Source organism: Bos indicus, chromosome 9 (assembly GCF_029378745.1).
Source record: "Bos indicus isolate NIAB-ARS_2022 breed Sahiwal x Tharparkar chromosome 9, NIAB-ARS_B.indTharparkar_mat_pri_1.0, whole genome shotgun sequence".
Taxonomy (NCBI): Eukaryota; Metazoa; Chordata; class Mammalia; order Artiodactyla; family Bovidae; genus Bos; species Bos indicus.
The window spans coordinates 94,947,985-94,964,849 of record NC_091768.1 but is presented as its reverse complement, the minus strand read 5'-3'; the positions used below and the strand labels follow the sequence as shown (position 1 = coordinate 94,964,849).

General features: G+C 42.9%; 1 protein-coding gene and 1 non-coding gene across 2 annotated transcripts in view; one reads left to right on the top strand and one right to left on the bottom strand.

Annotated features, from left to right (window-relative positions):
- Positions 1-16,865, bottom strand: part of SNX9 (sorting nexin 9) — an 89,719-nt gene that overhangs the window by 30,701 nt on the left and 42,153 nt on the right. The window contains exons 5-7 of the mRNA XM_070796438.1: positions 3,763-3,928; positions 1,362-1,509; positions 22-106 (exon numbers count right to left, since the gene is read on the bottom strand). Coding sequence (XP_070652539.1) covers positions 22-106; positions 1,362-1,509; positions 3,763-3,928 — 399 coding nt within the window. The remainder of the gene's footprint in view (positions 1-21; positions 107-1,361; positions 1,510-3,762; positions 3,929-16,865) is intronic.
- TRNAW-CCA (transfer RNA tryptophan (anticodon CCA)) lies at positions 1,815-1,887 on the top strand. The gene has a single exon. It is a non-coding gene; the product is annotated as a tRNA-Trp (tRNA).

The following is a 16,865-nucleotide window of genomic DNA, read 5'->3' as shown; positions in this document are numbered from 1 at the left end:
GCAAAAAATAAACAAACTTACAATGATCGGAATTTTCTCTTTGGGTTTTGCCAGTTGCTTGGCCAACAAATACTGTTCCATCCCAGGTTTTGCAAATCCAGGAAATCTAATCATGAGGACAAACGTTCGTGAGTCTTATCCTTTTCCTTGTAAGAATTCTATAGCTCTCATCCACATTTACTTAATACAACAGTTTGAACTTGTTCTGTCTTTCAGATGTACTGGAACTAGGAAACCAAGGTAAATGAAACCTGACATAATCAGATTGTTCAACAGCCAGTTAGTCATTTAATTAAGCTTTATCTGGTAAGAGGACAGTTTGACTCCAGAAGGTGTGATATTTATGGGTGCTCGATTTGCTTGATCTGAGACACTCTATTACCACACGGAGACCGAAGGGCAGACTAGAGGCTGTCCCCCAGGCACAGAGGCAGACAGAAAGTACTGAGCAGATCGGTCTAGATGGCTCCATGGGGCGAAGGCCACACGCTAGCATCTTACATCCAAATTAAAGCGCTTGTGCACATTCTCCCTCAGGAGGCCACAATTACCCCGAAGAAACTGCCACTGTTCATAAGGACTTGTGCCATTTTCTTTGGAAATTGTCTTCGGAACCTGTCTTCTTAGAGACTTCAAACATGATAAACTTGGCTATTTCCAGAAATCAAATCTACACCCAAAGCAAAGTTCTAAAATGGAAGAAAAGGTGGAATCAATGTATACCCACCCAAAGCGCAACTTCTAAAGAAGACAAGATTGAGTTTTAGAATTTTTTTTTTAAAATAAACAGGGGGTAAAAATGTTCAGAAAGCAAAATACCTAAAATAGGAAAAGAAATCTTGTTTCTACAAAAACCAGCCGTATTACATCTGATTTCATTCCTAAAGCAAGCTAAAGGCCAATGTTACACTCACAGGGGCCCATATCGTTTCCTTCACCTCCCTGGGATTCAGTTTATCCGAGAGTAAAAGAGATCATATGTACCACAAAGGGGTGTGAGAGCACCACGAGAGAAAACACACAAACTGCTCTGCACAAAGCCTGGTCATGGTAACAGATCAATACGTGGTAAAACATTTAAAAGAAAGTTATCATTATTATTTTTAGCTTTCCTGTGACATCAGCAATGAAACAATATGTAATGAGTTGATAAAGGTAAAAAAGAGTATTTGGCAGATTATTAAACGGAACATATATTTCACTTAAAAAAAAAAAAGCTTCCAAGCTAAGAGCCAAATAAAAAAATAGACACGATCAAATCACGCCCCAAACTCTGTGATCACTGGAAAGAGAAACAGCCTCTCTGTCTCATCACAGCCTCTCATACGAGAGCCCCCCGTTCCCCCAGCTCTTACACCTACTTGTTAAGTGGCAGCTTCATGGAAGAGCTGCTGGCCCGGCTGTTTCCTCGCTGAGCACCTCCTGCTTCTGCCGACTCTGGATCCTTGAAGTAGGGAGATGACTTGGGCTCATCCCAGTCTTCGTCCCAGTCGTCATCATCACCAGTTGCTGGAGGTGAGAACAGAAGATTGTCGGTAAAGAGAGACCAAATAAGGACGGGATGACTTAATTTTCTGGTAACAGCTACCAACTGGGTTAACCAATTTTTTAAAGAAGAAGAAAAGGGTACATGGTCAGGATTACAATAAAGATGCGAAGAATACAGGCTCTGTTGTTACGCTTGTGAGTTACAGTTGTAAGTCTTGAGGATTCTGCCTTTTGGCACAAAAGACAAGTCAGAAACAACTTAAAGAGGGCTGTTGGCCCAAGTAACTTCAGATAAATGTCAACGATAAAAACACTCTGGAGGGCCTTCCCTGGTGGTCCAGTGGTTAAGACTCCGTGCTTCCAATGCAGGGGTCTCGGGTTCAATCCCTGGCCAGGGAACGAAGACCCCACATGCCATGTGGTGCGGCCAAAAGATGCCAAGCAAACCCTCGTTGGTGTGCAGGGAAGGTCTGCTAGAGGCCTGGCTGTGCTGTCCTGCTTAGTCATGTCTGGCTCTCTGCAACCCCATGGACTGTAGCCCGCCAGGCTCCTCTGTCCATGGAATTCTCCAGCCAAGAATACTGGGGTGGGTAGCCCTTCCTTTCTCCAGGGGATCTTCCCAACCCAGGGATCTAATCCATGTTTCCTGTGTTTCCTGCATTGGCAGGTGGACTCTTTACCCCTGGGCCACCTACACATTGATAAACCTAGCTTTATAAACTTGCAAACAAACAGGTCAAATACCCTTTAAGCCAAGAGACTGGGGAGGACAAAAGGGTGACAGATCTTTGAAAAGGAATTGCGTAACACGAATAATAACGCAGGCCAGAGAAGGATGAGGCGGTGGAGGAGAAGGGACAAGTCGTGACTAAACCAGCATCGGGAGCCTAACATTCTAGTGATCCTCTCCGTGTCAGATGGGGTGCTGCCAGCTTTCCTCCCGCCCACTCGCCCTCCGCCACTGTTCTCTGCCTCCGTCTCCCACCTCTGAAGGCCCAAGGTGTCCCTTCAGCATTAGGCAGGAAAGTGCCCTGGGGTCTCCTCCCTGAGAGTGCCACCACGAGAAGCCCAGAGACAAATGTCAAAAGGAAAAAGAAAAGACTAGAAGGTATCAGAAGGATCTGGGCCAGGATTCCAGCAACACCACGTCACTGCAGAAGTGATGTCAGCAGTCTGGTCTGGACCCAGCCCCCGACTCCAGGGCCAGGTGGGAGCCAGAAAGCAGCACCTGCGCCCTTCAAGGCTCCCGACCCACGCCCCCTGCCGTTCAGCACACTCAGTTCTGGGCATAATGAGCTCAGACAGGGGTCATTACAAAACAATGGGTGGGTCTCTTAATTTCAGAACAGACATAAATAACCTTTCTTAATTCCTTAACTGTTTCTCCTTTTAGAAAGTCTTCCTTTGCCTCAGTGTTTCCATTAAGCACCGGGGAGTCAAACAGGTAGTCCAGGAAATGATAGAACAGCTAAGTCAGAGGTCATAAACCGGCAGGTGATAAACCACAGTCAATCCATGTGCATATTTGTGCATATTTTTTTTTGGCCCGAGATTTAAAAACAAATGTGTGTTAATAGCGAGGATTTTAAAGTGGGAAGTTGACCAAAAAATCGAGATTTCCAGCCTCTCTGGAGGAACACCAGCTCAGTCCTCCTGTGGCGCATCAACCTGCTGCCCACCTCCGTCCCCCAGCAGCCCCAAAGGATCACTCTCTTGTTTCACTTTATGAACCTGGTCCCTGCAAGCGTTTGCATGCTGACAAGGTTCTCCTTGACAGGGAGCCGAGAGTGGACCAAAGAGTATAATTACCTCATTTGGATTCAGAAGAGTCAGTTTGCCATTAGTGAGTGAGACCACAGTTCCCATGATTAAACCCCTTTGACCGGGATGCCCTCTAAGGGTGCCCCTCCCCCTCACCTGGTCCTGGGATGCCCTCTAAGGGTGGCCTCCCCCGCACCTGGTCCTGGGATGCCCTCTAAGTGTGCCCCTCCCCTTCAGCTGGTCCTGGGATGCCCTCTAAGGGTGGCCCCCTTCACCTGGTCCTGGAATGCCCTCTAAGGGTGCCCCCCCACCTGGTCCTGGGATGCCCTCTAAGGGTGGCCCCCCACCTCACCTGGTCCTGGGATGCCCTCTAAGGGTGGCCTCCCCCGCACCTGGTCCTGGGATGCCCTCTAAGTGTGCCCCTCCCCTTCAGCTGGTCCTGGGATGCCCTCTAAGGGTGGCGCCCCCCTCACCTGGTCCTGGGATGCCCTCTAAGGGTGCCCTCCACCTCACCTGGTCCTTGGTAGGCCTGGGGATGGCCAAAGGCCGAGTCCCAGTTGTTGGCAGCGCTTCTCTGGGCTGCGGCCCCCTCCGGCTTGGCTCCCCAGCCATCCGAGCTTTCCCAGTTTGCAGGTTTGGAAGCATTCCAGGCTGACCAGGGGTCACTGCCACTGCTGACCTGTTATTAGGGGTAAAAAAAGGAGAGGATATTTGTGACTTCTAGAAAGCACTACTCAATTCAGTAGGAAGCAACTGAATAGGGGTGCTGAAAACTGATAGAAATGTAAAATAATTAAAAAAATAAAATTTTAGAAACAGGTAGGCAAGCACAAAAAGCAGCATCAATCGACTTTTACTGCTAGCAATTTGCCGTGTTTGCTCAGGAACTTTACAACTGTTAACAGAGAAACTCTCTTTTTTCCCCTTCCCCCAAGTAACAGCTTTTATGAAGCTGCTCTCATTCTCATTCGTGCTCTGACACTCCCACTGTGTAACAGAATATGTGACATATTCATAAATAACAACTATTTTCTATTTTCAAAGCTGACCTGAACAACACTGTGCTGTCTGTATCTCTTTGCATGCTTTTTTTCTCCACTTAATATGTTTTTGAGCTTATATATGCTAATAATATGCTTTATTGACCTTAACTGCTTGATAGTAATCAGTTGTATTTTTAACTGTTTGATAATTTTTATTTCAAAAGGTATTACGTTACCAGTTTAAAAAAAAATCAAAAGAATAAAAGGATATGAAATATAAAAGCATTCCTACCACCTTAAGATGCCAGTCATTCTCTCAGAGACAACGACTCCTAACAAAGTCCTTTGTACATACTTACTCACACATGCCATGCAATGAGATTCTTTTTGCTTTAAACATGTTCTAAGTGAGCCACATACTTACTCATACATGCCATGCAGTGAGATTCTTTTTGCTTTGAACATGTTCTAAGTGAGCCACATACTTACTCACACAGGCCATGCAGTGAGATTCTCTTTGCTTTAAACACGTTCTAAGTGAGCCCCAATTACACTTTCTGCTCTGCACTTCTCTTTTGTTTTTCCATAGCCTGAAACATTCTCCTAGGTATTAACACATCAGCATGTGGACGATGACATTCTTTTACGCGACTCCACAGAATTCCCTTGTTTCCCATCATCTAAACAGCACGTGCTGATGCTCACTTAACTTGTTTGCAGTGTTTTGCTACTGCTAATAACGCTGCAGTGTACATCCTTATACATCTTTCCTCACATATCCAATAGATCTATGTGAAATTCCCGGAAGAAAATTACTAGGTAATGAAAGTGTGCATTTATTAATAAAATTGATAAGATTTTGTCAAACTGCTTCCTACACTCCTACTACATGCCAAGGGGTGGCGTCTTGCATAAAATGGGGCTATCATGCCAAGTTATTTTTAAAATATTTTCTACCATTATTCTTTTGCATAATTTTATAGTTTATTAATGTTATAAATAAAATTTTCAAATGGGTAATACATGGCACCCTATTTCAAGGAATACTGCAGTAAGAGGAGCCAGAGGCAACCAGTTTTTTTGTTGTTGTTGTTTTCTTGATTTTTAAAATAATTTATTTACTTTTAATTGAAGGATAATTGCTTTACAATATTGTGTTGGCTTCTACCATACATCAACATGAATCAGCCATAGGTATACACATGTCCCCTCCCTCTTGAACCTCCTTCCCCACCTCTCTAGGTTGTCCCAGAGCCCCAGTTTGAGCTCTGAGTCATACAGCAAACTCCCACTGGCGATCTATTTTACATGGTAGTTCCCATGCTACTTTCCGCTTCTTTCCCACCCTTCCTCCCCCATTAAGTCCACAAATCTGTTCTCTAGTCTGCGTCTCCACTGGTGCCCTGCAAACTGCATCATCAGCACCATTTTTCTAGAGTCCATACATATGCATTAGTATACAACATTGGTTTTCTCTGACTTATTTCACTCTGTATAATGGACTCTAGGTTCATCCTAGATTTTTAAATTTTAAACCTTCAACCTGTATGGAATTGACTTCGGTATAAGAAATAATATAGGAATCCAGCTTAATTTTTTCCTGTAGCCATCTGTTGCCCTAACATCATTTAATGAATAATCCATTCTCTCCCCACTGATTTGAAAGCCACCTTTACCATACCCTGAACTTGGGACTATTTCTGGGACTCTTTCCTATAATCTATTCCTCTAATACCAAACTACTTTGGAGCCCACTAGACAGAATGCCATATGGTGAAGTTTGTACTTTACCATAACATCTTTTATTATTTTTACAGTGAACTTCAGCATTGGTTTTCTGTTTTTAAAACTAAAACAACCTTCAGTTTTAGGATTAGTATGTCAGTGGTAAAGAATCCACCCATCAATGCAGGAGATGCAGGTTCAATCCCCGGTTCAGGAAGATCCCCTGGAGAAGGAAATGGCAACCCACTCCAGTATTCTTGTCTGGAGAATCCTATGGACAGAGGAACCTGGTGGGCTATAGTCTGTGGGGTTGCAAAAAAGTCGGACACGACTTAGTGACTAAACAACAACATGTCAAGTTTAAAAAATGTGATTTCATTTGAACCTTAAATTTGTAGATAAATTTAGGGAAAACAAATAGTGCCTTAAAATTTTTTTTTTTCAACGCTGAAATCTATTAACTCAAGGACATGGAATAGCAAAGTCTTCCTTCTCACATACAAAACAAAATGAAACAAACCTGATATTAGAGAGAGAGAGAATTACCCAAATGGCCTCATATGCCTCTCTAATGTTTTAGAATGCCACCATGGTTGGGTTTTTTCTCACTCTTCACCAATTGACATATGGAGGGATAACTGCCAGCCACCTACCAGAAGCGTCGACAACAAAGCACACGTTTTACAAAGGAAATATGACTGCATTCTAACATCTCTTGTACCTTCAAGATGATGTTACTAATGATTTTGCTCAACGTCAAATATTAACAGAAGAAAGACATTTCATCCATATGACTGTCAATTTCTCAAATACACAGCTGACAAGGAGCTCCTCTCAAGCCACTCTAGTGGATTCTGGAAAAGAAGGCTGTTGTGCTGAGAGCTGGCCAGTCACACCGCAGTTAGGAGAATCCCTTCCTCCACAGCTTTCTTCAGGGGTGGGGGTGGGGGAACAGATACTCTGTGCTCTCCAGACTCTAAACCAGGAGGTTTTGTTTTCATAATAAAAACTTCAAAAGGTCTGCAAATTCTGGATGGTAACATGACAGTACAGATATTCGTCTGGCATTTCTAGAAACTACTGAGGAAAAGGAACAGAGAGCTGCAACCTAGAACAACAGACGAGTGAAAGTCCTGCCCCGCTGGAGAGTAAGACTGTTGGCAAACCGGCAGAGAGAGGCATCCTAGCAACACGGAGGAACAAATGGGACATGAAATTCACAGCAAGTATCCTAAAAAACTGAAACACATAACATGATACTCTGAAAAACTACTTCGTTAATAAATCGTTTATAATCAGTGCATCATGACTGGGTCATGTGCAGGACCTTGGCTCTCTACCTAGGTGATGAAATCCGTATTGGCAAATCACTGTTTGCTTTTGTCCCACGCCCCACCCCCCTGCCCCAACCCCAAACCCCCCTCACCCCCGGGAATATTCCTTCTTTCTTATTTCAGCTTGACTTGTGCTGATAAATCTTTCAAACCTGACCAACTAGAAATCTCCCCAGGTTCTATCCCTAGGGCCCCTCCTCTAATAGCAGTACTGAACAACCAGCTCCCAAAGCCAGGGTCTGCCACCCCCTGAACCCGCCCTTCCTGTACTTTGGCCTCTGGCTCCTCCGCTCTCCACCCCCAACAACCCTGCTGTCCCGACTGCAGGCACCTGGTCACACGACCATCCAAGCCTCTCCTCTGCTTTCTGCCAGCTCTCCTTCCTCTTTCTACCCAGCGAGGTCTTCATCCTCTTCTTTTCCCTCCCTTTATGGTAACAACCGCCACACCCCCCCCCCCAACCCAGCCCCCTGGCCATGACCAACTCAACTGCATTATTTCAAAACCTTTCACTAGACCTCACTGACCATAGGATGGATTCTAAGCTCATTAGTCCACTGATCAAAATCCTACCTTTTCCTTCCACGACGTCCCCATCCTCACTAGTCGCCACTGATCCTCATTCTACGCATCAGCCTGCAGTTTCCCAGACTTTCCCACATCCTTCCCTTTGTTCACGCTCTACTCTCCATCTGTGCACCAAGCCTGCAGGAAAGCTGTGCATCTCACATATACATGTAAAGGGGGGGCAAGGATGAGAACACTGGCCCACTGGTTCAACTTTAAATCCCCTTATGAAATTGTGCAGGAGACTCGGGTTCAATCCCGGGGTTGGAAAGATCCCTGGAGAAGGGAAAGGCTACCCACTCTAGTAGTATTCTGGCCTGGAGAATTCCATGGACTGTACAGTCCATGGGGTCACAAAGAGCTGGGACAGGACTGAGCCACTTTCACTTTACTTTATGAAACTGCAGCAATTTGACTCAAGTGAACAGCCCACAGGTTGAATGTTAAATCCCTTTATGAAACTGTAGCAATTAGACTCAAGTAAACTTCTCCTGGGCGCAGTGGTTAAGAATTTAAGCTCTAGAGCTGTCTGTCTGGGTTTGAATCCCAACTTTACCGCTTACTAGCTGTATGAACTTGGCCACTTACTCCATCTCTCTTAGTTTCCATACTTACTGAATGGATATAACAGCATTAACTTCCTCACAGGACTTTTGTAAGGATTAAAAGACATAATGCATATAAAACATCTCACAGAGTATCTATCTAACACATAGCACAAACTCCGCAGAGGTCATCTTACTACACGGGGGCTCACTTAGAATATAAAGAAAAGCCTGATGACTGGTAATCTTTGAGTGAATCCCCATTAGTTTACACTTTAGAGGAAAAGACCATCAATTATATTTTCAAAATAATGCCAGATCACATTAATAGAGAAACTTTTATTTAAATAGGTGATTATAGGCACTTAAAATACTTTCTATTCTAGCCAAAGATTTGTTTCCTTCAGATACATATAAGAAAGAGAAAGAAGACAGAAATGTTTTGCCATAAAGTTCAAAAGCAAGTCTTGATTCTTGGGGGTTTTGGCACATTTTCTGTGTGCTGAATGCTGAGATCTTGCTTTTCTTCAAAGCCTAACCCCAGTTGCAACGAACTGGACTATAGAACAAGTGGTTTAACGATCCTTTGGCCTCTGACTTCTTTGCTCTCAATTCCAAGAACCCCTTCCGTCCCTCACCTGCAGACATCTGGCGGCACGATAATGCATTCTGCTCCTCCGCTAAGGTCTCGAGGGGCCTCTCTTTTCCTTTGCTCCCAGGCCTTCCCTCTTTCTCCTTTCTACTGAGTCATCATTCTCTTCTGGGCTGGCCCCCCTTACAGCATCAAAAACATCCAGACTGTCAACTCCATGGTTAAAAATCCTTCATTAGACCTCACTGTCCCTGGAATAAATTCATCAATCAAGTCTCGTTGAAAGTCTTAGCTGAAAGGTCTCCAAGCTATAAATCCCAATCACCCTTTCAGTTCCTATAAGTCCCACTTTCTATGTCGCCATGTTTCCAAGAAGACCTTTATTTAGTTAGCTACTTTACCGGAAACAACACCTTGCTTGGGGGAAAAGGATTAGTTCTAAGGGTTTCAAATTGAATTTTACCTTATTTATGGAAGGAGAAGGAGAAGGAGAAGATGAAGAAGGTGGTGATTGGCTGAGACTTTCAAGACAACCAATCTGAGCCAAAATATCCACCTTAAAATAAAAAAAGGTGCTCAGTAAATGAAGGGTGGGGGAAAAAAAAAGAGTATACCGAAGCTAAAAACAGCAAATGCATAGCAGGGCTAAGTTCAGCAGAAAATTCCAGCATGCCACTCATGCACAAACATTACACGCAGAAACCAAAGCCCTAGTGCGTAGTAGCGGGTTATCCTCCGTGCATTAATGTATGTTCTGAAGACTGTTGTTGTCACAACACAGCATCACTGAAGTACTAAAAGTAATTATACACAGCACAGAAGGAATGGAACAAATACCATGCGAGTCATACAGTCACAGAAAAAGAACTCCAGAGGAAAAGCAATGCCAAGCTTTACAAAACGTCAGGATGTTGAACTAGTGCTTTCAAAGCTACCAGATGTGAGATGAGCAAAGCTTCCTGGAACCTGAGAGCCACAAAGAACCTACCCAGGACTGGCTAAGAGCACAGAACAGCCTGCGAGGCCGTGAACTCTGCGAGCTCCTGAGCCGCTGGCCACCTTGGTGTGCAGAATTGACTTGAGAAGAGATAACCGATACGCTCCCCGGAGCTAGGCAGTGGCCAAGTCAGCATCGCTGAGGGGGACCACCTTGGAGCCCAGCTTGCAGGCTTCGAATCCCAGCTCCACAACCATCTAGTAGGGAAGTCATGACTGCTGACATCTGTATGGTGTTCGAGAACGCGCTTTCCAGGTATAACTTCCTTCTGAAGAAAGTGGTGGTATGATTTCCATTTTGTAAATGCAAGTAAATTTGGTTTTGGAAATCAACTAATAATAGAAGAAGACAATCATGATGGAGTAACTGGGATCCAGTTTATGCTTCCACTTAAGACTAAAAGAGACGTTATATATGAAGCTGTCTTCAAATCACTGGCCAACAGGCAACAGGGGACCTGACACCTACCTAGAGAGACCTTCCAGGCCTCAGGTCAGGGACGGGGGATCTACACAAAGACCACTGGTCTCGTGAACTGAGGAGACAGAGCTGGGAGTCTGGGGCAGAGCGGTGAGGAGGAGAGAGCGGCACAGAGGCCCCAGAGACTGGGTGAAGAGGTGGGGATGGGATCCCAGGTCTTAGGCTGCGTACCGATCAGCATACAAATACGAGGAAGCGGCCACATGAAGGGTTAAGTATCAACCTCTCGGCAGGGCGGATCTCACCAGCCAGCACGGAAAACCTCAGGATTCAGGATTCACGGGGTGTGATATCAGGTACAGAACCGCAAAGGCTTTTGCCTCAGAGACAGAGGCAAAAATATCCCTAGGCTGAACATTGCTCTGGCCCCACCCTAAGAAGCTTACACTGGAAGAATTAAACTGTTTCCTAAGTAACTTCCTTTTTAAAACAACAGCAACAACAACAACAAAAACCCTACTAGTCTGCAACCGCTGGCCACAAAAATAATAGGATCTGGTTTTGTTATATTTTGCTACTTAGCTGTACTTTGCTTCTGAGATGACATCCTTGGGCCACCAGGACGAATAAGAATCAAACTCTTACTTCTGACAACAGGCATCAGTGAACGTGGGCAAGGGCCTGTTTAGAAGACCACAGCAAGACTGACTTGCCTCACTGGTTTCCCAGGATGTTCTTCTGGATTCAGAGGAAATCAGGTCTTTTGGTTCAACTGGTTTTCCTGTTCTTCAAGACACAGTCTAGGAAGAACACTCTTCACTGCCCAGATCACGAGACTGACAGTGCTGCAAGAGAAGACGCCCACCCTTCTCTGTGTCCACTTGAACTAGGTCAGACCTCGGCTATGAGGCCATAACCGAGGTCTGAGAATTAATGAAAAAGGTAACTTATATTTCACTATGGTTGCTTTCTGCTTGGCTTTCTACCAAACTAGCGAACAAGAGTACAAAGAATATATAGAAAGGTTCAACAGAGGCTGACGAGTAAGCAGAGCTCCCGCTGCCCACCTGGTTCCTTAGAGAGGATGCTCACTCAAAGTTCAGTACAGGTCAACACAGGTCATTCAGTTTGACAAGTCTACCAGGTAAGAAGGGTCAGTAATCAGGGGACTCACCACCTTGTATATTATCATCCTGGGGGAAAGGTTTTGGAAGCATTCGTAGGTCCACCTTATTACACACAAGGAAATTCTCGTGTGTGCCTCGGTCACACACGTCTACACCTTACTGGTTACGCTGTCACGGTCATTCACACTGCTACACCCTAATATACGGTCTCCTGCTTGGAGGGAAAGAAGGAAGGAAGGAACTTCCAGAGGAAGACTTTGTCCAGGGGCATACAACAAAAATGAACAGAAATTAACTGGGTTTGTGAAAGCCGAGGTTATGGTGTTTTGGTTTGCTTTTTGTAACTCATCTGCCTGACTGAGGCATAACGTCTTTATCTGACATTTCTCATTCATCAGATGTTTAATAACCATGTGCCAATTGTGTCAGGAAATGGGGATAGTAAACAAATAATGTGATTCCTTTATAAGCCAAGAATATTTCAATCAGTTTCTGATAAAGGTTTAATTCTCTTTCTCAAAAAGGCCCACAAAAAGTATAGAATTGTCTTATGTAAAAAGCCTAATCATTTCAGCTCAAAATACAGATAGAACTTGTAAAATTTCCCATTTTGTTCTTTATAGATTTTTTGCTAAAAGGACATCATTGAATTCTACAGATGAACCTCTACTGATTTAAAAAAGCCATCTACAGAAATATAAAAACTTACACATTCATTTAAAAATAAGGCTAGATCAGAACAACATTCTAATTCTATTTGCAGCCAGTCACATAAGTACTACTGACTGGAAAGTACCCCCTCAAAGCTCAAACAGCTCACTGTTCAGTCACTAAGTCGTGTCTGGTTCTTTGTGACCCCATGGACCGCAGCACACCAGGCTTCCCTGTCCTTCAGCACCTCTCGGAGTTTGCTCAAACTTATGTCCATTAAGTCGGTGATGCCATCCAACCATCTCATCCTCTGTCATCCCCTTCTCCTCCTGCCCTCAATCTTTCCCAACATCAGGGTCTTTTCAAATGAGTTGGCTCTTCACATCAGGTGGCCAAAGTATTGGAGTTTCAGCTTCAACATCAGTCCTTCCAATGAATACCCAGGACTGATCTCCTTTAGGATGGACTGGTTGGATCTCCTTTCAGTCCAAGGGACTCTCAAGAGTCCTCTCCAACACCATAGTTCAAAAGCATCAATTCTTTGATGCTCAGTTTTCTTTATAGTCCAACTCTCACATCCATACATGATCACTGGAAAAACCATAGCCTTGACTAGACAGACCTTTGATGACAAAGTAATGTCTCTGCTTTTTAATATGCTGTCTAGGTTGGTCATAACTTTCCTTCCAAGGAGTAAGCAAACAAAAACGTCTCATTAATTTCTAAAAAGTAAGTTCTGTAAAGATTCAGTGATTGAAGAGTTTTTAAAAAGATCTATACTGAGAACCTTTTTATAATTATATAATTTAAACACTAACAACTGGGCGAAAACCAACATGAGGACAAGTATTAACACATGTTTAGCAATGATATCTGAGATTTATTTTCACCAGCAGGCTAATACATGCTGGAGGCACAGCTACTAATAGGAAGTGCTCCTGAATCTGTAAAATACCAGATAAATAACTAATAATGAAACCACCAATAACCACTAAAAACTATTCTTTTTTAAAGGTATTGTAATAGCTGTCCTTATCCACCTTAAAATTATACTAGAAAAAGAAAAAACAAGAATCTAATTCATTTCTTAAATATCCTTCAATAAGTTTTCTACACTGTTTGCAACTGTGGTGTCTCTGTGTATATATATGTTTGTATTTTATGGTGTGTATATATTTATTTTATTTTAAAAATTTTTATTGTGCTGAAATGTAATGTAAAAGTTCCCACTGTAACCATTTTTAAGCGCATCGTTTCATGGCATTAATTACATTGTCAATGCTGTGCAGTCATCATTACCGTTTTCATCAAACTCCCCCGTCCTGTGTATATATTTAAACACCAGGAAGGTAACACTACCCGTAGGGAGATGCCTTTGTAAAGGCCCGATCATCCACATCTGCACATCTGAAGCTACCCTTGTTCTTCTACCAGCAGCCCTGGCTTCCTGAGGGGCAGCTGTCCTGCACTCTCCCTGGCCAGCCCCTGCTGATGACGCGGATTCCTGGCTCTGCTGTGCAACAGCGCTGCAGGGGACCCCCTCTCCTGCCCAGACGCCTGTCCGACAGCAGAGCCGGGGGCAGGCTCACAGGTGCTGGGTCAGAGAGCAGACGTGCTTCACGTACTAACACAGACTCTCACACTGTCCTCCAGAAAGCTTCATCGGTTTATCTTTACCAGCTCCACATCGGAACTGCCTACTGAACATGCTTTTCCTCACATTAGGTGTTAAAACACTTTAATTCTCTGCTAATTTGACAAAAAGAATTTCAAAATGAGCATTTTGCAATATTTACTGGCTCTTTGTACTTCCTTTCCAATGAAAAAATCTGTTCACCCCCTTCACCCATTTCTTTTTCTGAGCTGTTCATCTTTTCCCTATAGATTTATGAGAGTTCTCTATTAACAGAATTACCTGGTACCTCTGGCACGTTAGAAATTCTTTTCCTAGGTGAATATTACTTTTTGATTTAAATGCACCAGCCTATGGTTGCTATAAATTCTATTGTGTTTAGAAACACCTTCTATATCCCAAGGTTATAAAAAAAAAAATGTTGCCTATATTTTTTTCCAAGTATTTAAAAAAATAAACAGCTTTATCATTGTTCAAATTAAATTGTTCCAGCACATTTAAAGAATAATGCATTGTATTCCTTTGACATTTACAGTCTAGTCTCTGCCACAGTCAAGCGGCAAGTCTGTGTTTTACAGGTAAGGAGTTCCCTCACGTTCTGGACAAGGAAGAAAAAGGTCACAGTGGGTCGTGGGGCTGTTGCACGAACGTTATCCACCACCATACTAGTCACTGCCTGCTCAGTGAGAAGCTAGAACAGAAGGGGCCCCAACAACCCAGAATTAGGAATTTTAAGGAAAAAAAAAGGAAGTGCTATTTTACATATTAAGTTAAAAACGTGTGAACTAACTACTCTGAAATGCAGTATAGCTTCACAAGTCAAGGAGGGTTCAGATAAATTAAAAAATAACAGGCTCAAAGTAAGTTATTTATGAACATCTGCAGGTGGAATGTAACCTTTTAGAAAGATCTTTCTAAAAATATGATTTAAAAGAAGGACACGACAGTCAGAAAGATGGATAAGCAGCAGCTGAATGTGTGGCTTTAACCTGCCTGTGTGGGAAGAAAGCCAAATTCAAAACAAGTGGTGCTGAGAAGACTAAAAGGATACTGACTAGGAAGAGTGTGGTGTGGTGTGCTGAGCTGGGGGCGGGGGGTTGGAGCGGGGGCCTGCCTGACCCACGGGCAGAGGAGAGGGCTGGCTCCTTCCTTTGACGCACAGTAGGCAGATCCTTTACCAGCTGAGCCACAGGGGACACGTTCCTCCGACACACCTGCCTCCAAACAAACGGTCCTCCCGGGAGAAGGCAACGCCAGAGTCACTAGAAAAGCCCAAGAGGCATATCCCTGGACCAAAAACAGTATTTTCTAACCAACATTCCGAAAATGAAATGGAAAAACCTGACAGCAACGTTCTCCGAAGCTACCAATCAACAACAGTATTTATAAAACATACCACAGTCTTGGCCCATTTAAATTGTTCATACATCCCAGACAACTGAGACCATAGATGGCTGTTAAAAATATTTTTACCCTATTTAAGTAAATGCAAATGCTCAGATTAATTAATTACGGTCATGTATTCTGTATTTTGTTACTCCTGGTTTCAGTTTATTTTGTCTTTGCTTTCAAATGATCTGATTAGATTTAATGTCAGATTGGACTAGTAAAATCCAACCTTCATAAGTTGATTATATTTTCTTTCAACCAACCTGGAAGAAAAAAATTAAACTTATGTGGACCAGTTTATATTACATTTATGTAGTGAGAAATCTTCTTCATAATACAACAAAATTTGAGATTGATTTTTTTGGGGGGGGTAAGGAAAAACAACTTTATTTGGAAATCCCTTAGGCAGAGAAGATGGTGGACTCTTGTCCCAAAGAATCATTTTATGTATTTATTTTTTAATATAAATTTACTTACTTTAATTGGAGGCTAATTACTTTACAATATTGTATTGGTTTTGCCATACATCAACATGAATCCACCACGGGTATACACATGTTCCCCAGAGATTGATTTTAAATTTGTGTTTATGAGTTAAACTGCTTCAGCCAATCCTGAGCCAATGGTTGAAATAGGTCCCTGAATTAAAATACAATAAATAGCTCTGTTTTGTTTCCTTCACTTATTTTATGATTATCTCAATATAATTCCCCTTTATTGAAATGCTGTCCTTATTAATGTGGTTTCACCGGTGTTTTTGTATAATTCATTGAATCTCAGCTGGGTTGACTTTGCCCATCTGGCAACATTTGGAGACAGTTTTGGTGACTGCGGTGAGGGTGGTGCTACAGGCCAGAGATGCTGCTGGTTATCACAATGAGGAAGCGTCAGGCCCCAAATGTTAACGGCACCCAGGCTAAGAATCCCCGGTAAAATGTCAAATAACGTTTAACTGGGCTTCCCTGGTGTCTCAGTGGTAAAGAACCCGCCTGCCAATGTAGGAGATGCAGGAGATGTGAATTCGATCCCTGGGTTGGGACGATCCCCTGGAGAAGGAAATGGCAACCCACTCCAGTACTCTTGCCTAGAGATTCCATGGACAGAGGAGCCTGCAGTCTATGGGGTCACAAAAGAGTCTGATACAATTTAGCGACTAAACAACGAGATTTAACTACTATTTCTTCACATTTTATCTTGAGTAAACTTTAACTAGCCAACATTCTCAGGTATTATAGATTAACAAAATATACGAGAATGCTCAACTATGGTGATAACTTCACCTCCAAATTTTAAATATCTGAGCCAGACTAATTTGTAATTCAGGATGTCCACAAAAGCTATTTTAAAATATATAAAATCTGCAATTAACATTTAGTAACAGTACTTTGAAAAACTCTCTTAAAAGGTTAAGATATAAATATCCTATGAGCAGATAAATGTAAATGAGATGATTATTAGGCTTTACACTATTTAAAGCCTTTTATGTAGTTAAAAATATCAAGAGATATCTCCTAAAGCCCATTCACTTCTAAAGAGGTATGAAGCAGGAACATTTTCAGCTCCATCTTCTCAATTTTCTTGTTGACACTGGCTCTGGATAATCATTTAGCAATAACTGAACCAGGCCAAAGTACTGGAGCTTCGGCTTCAGTA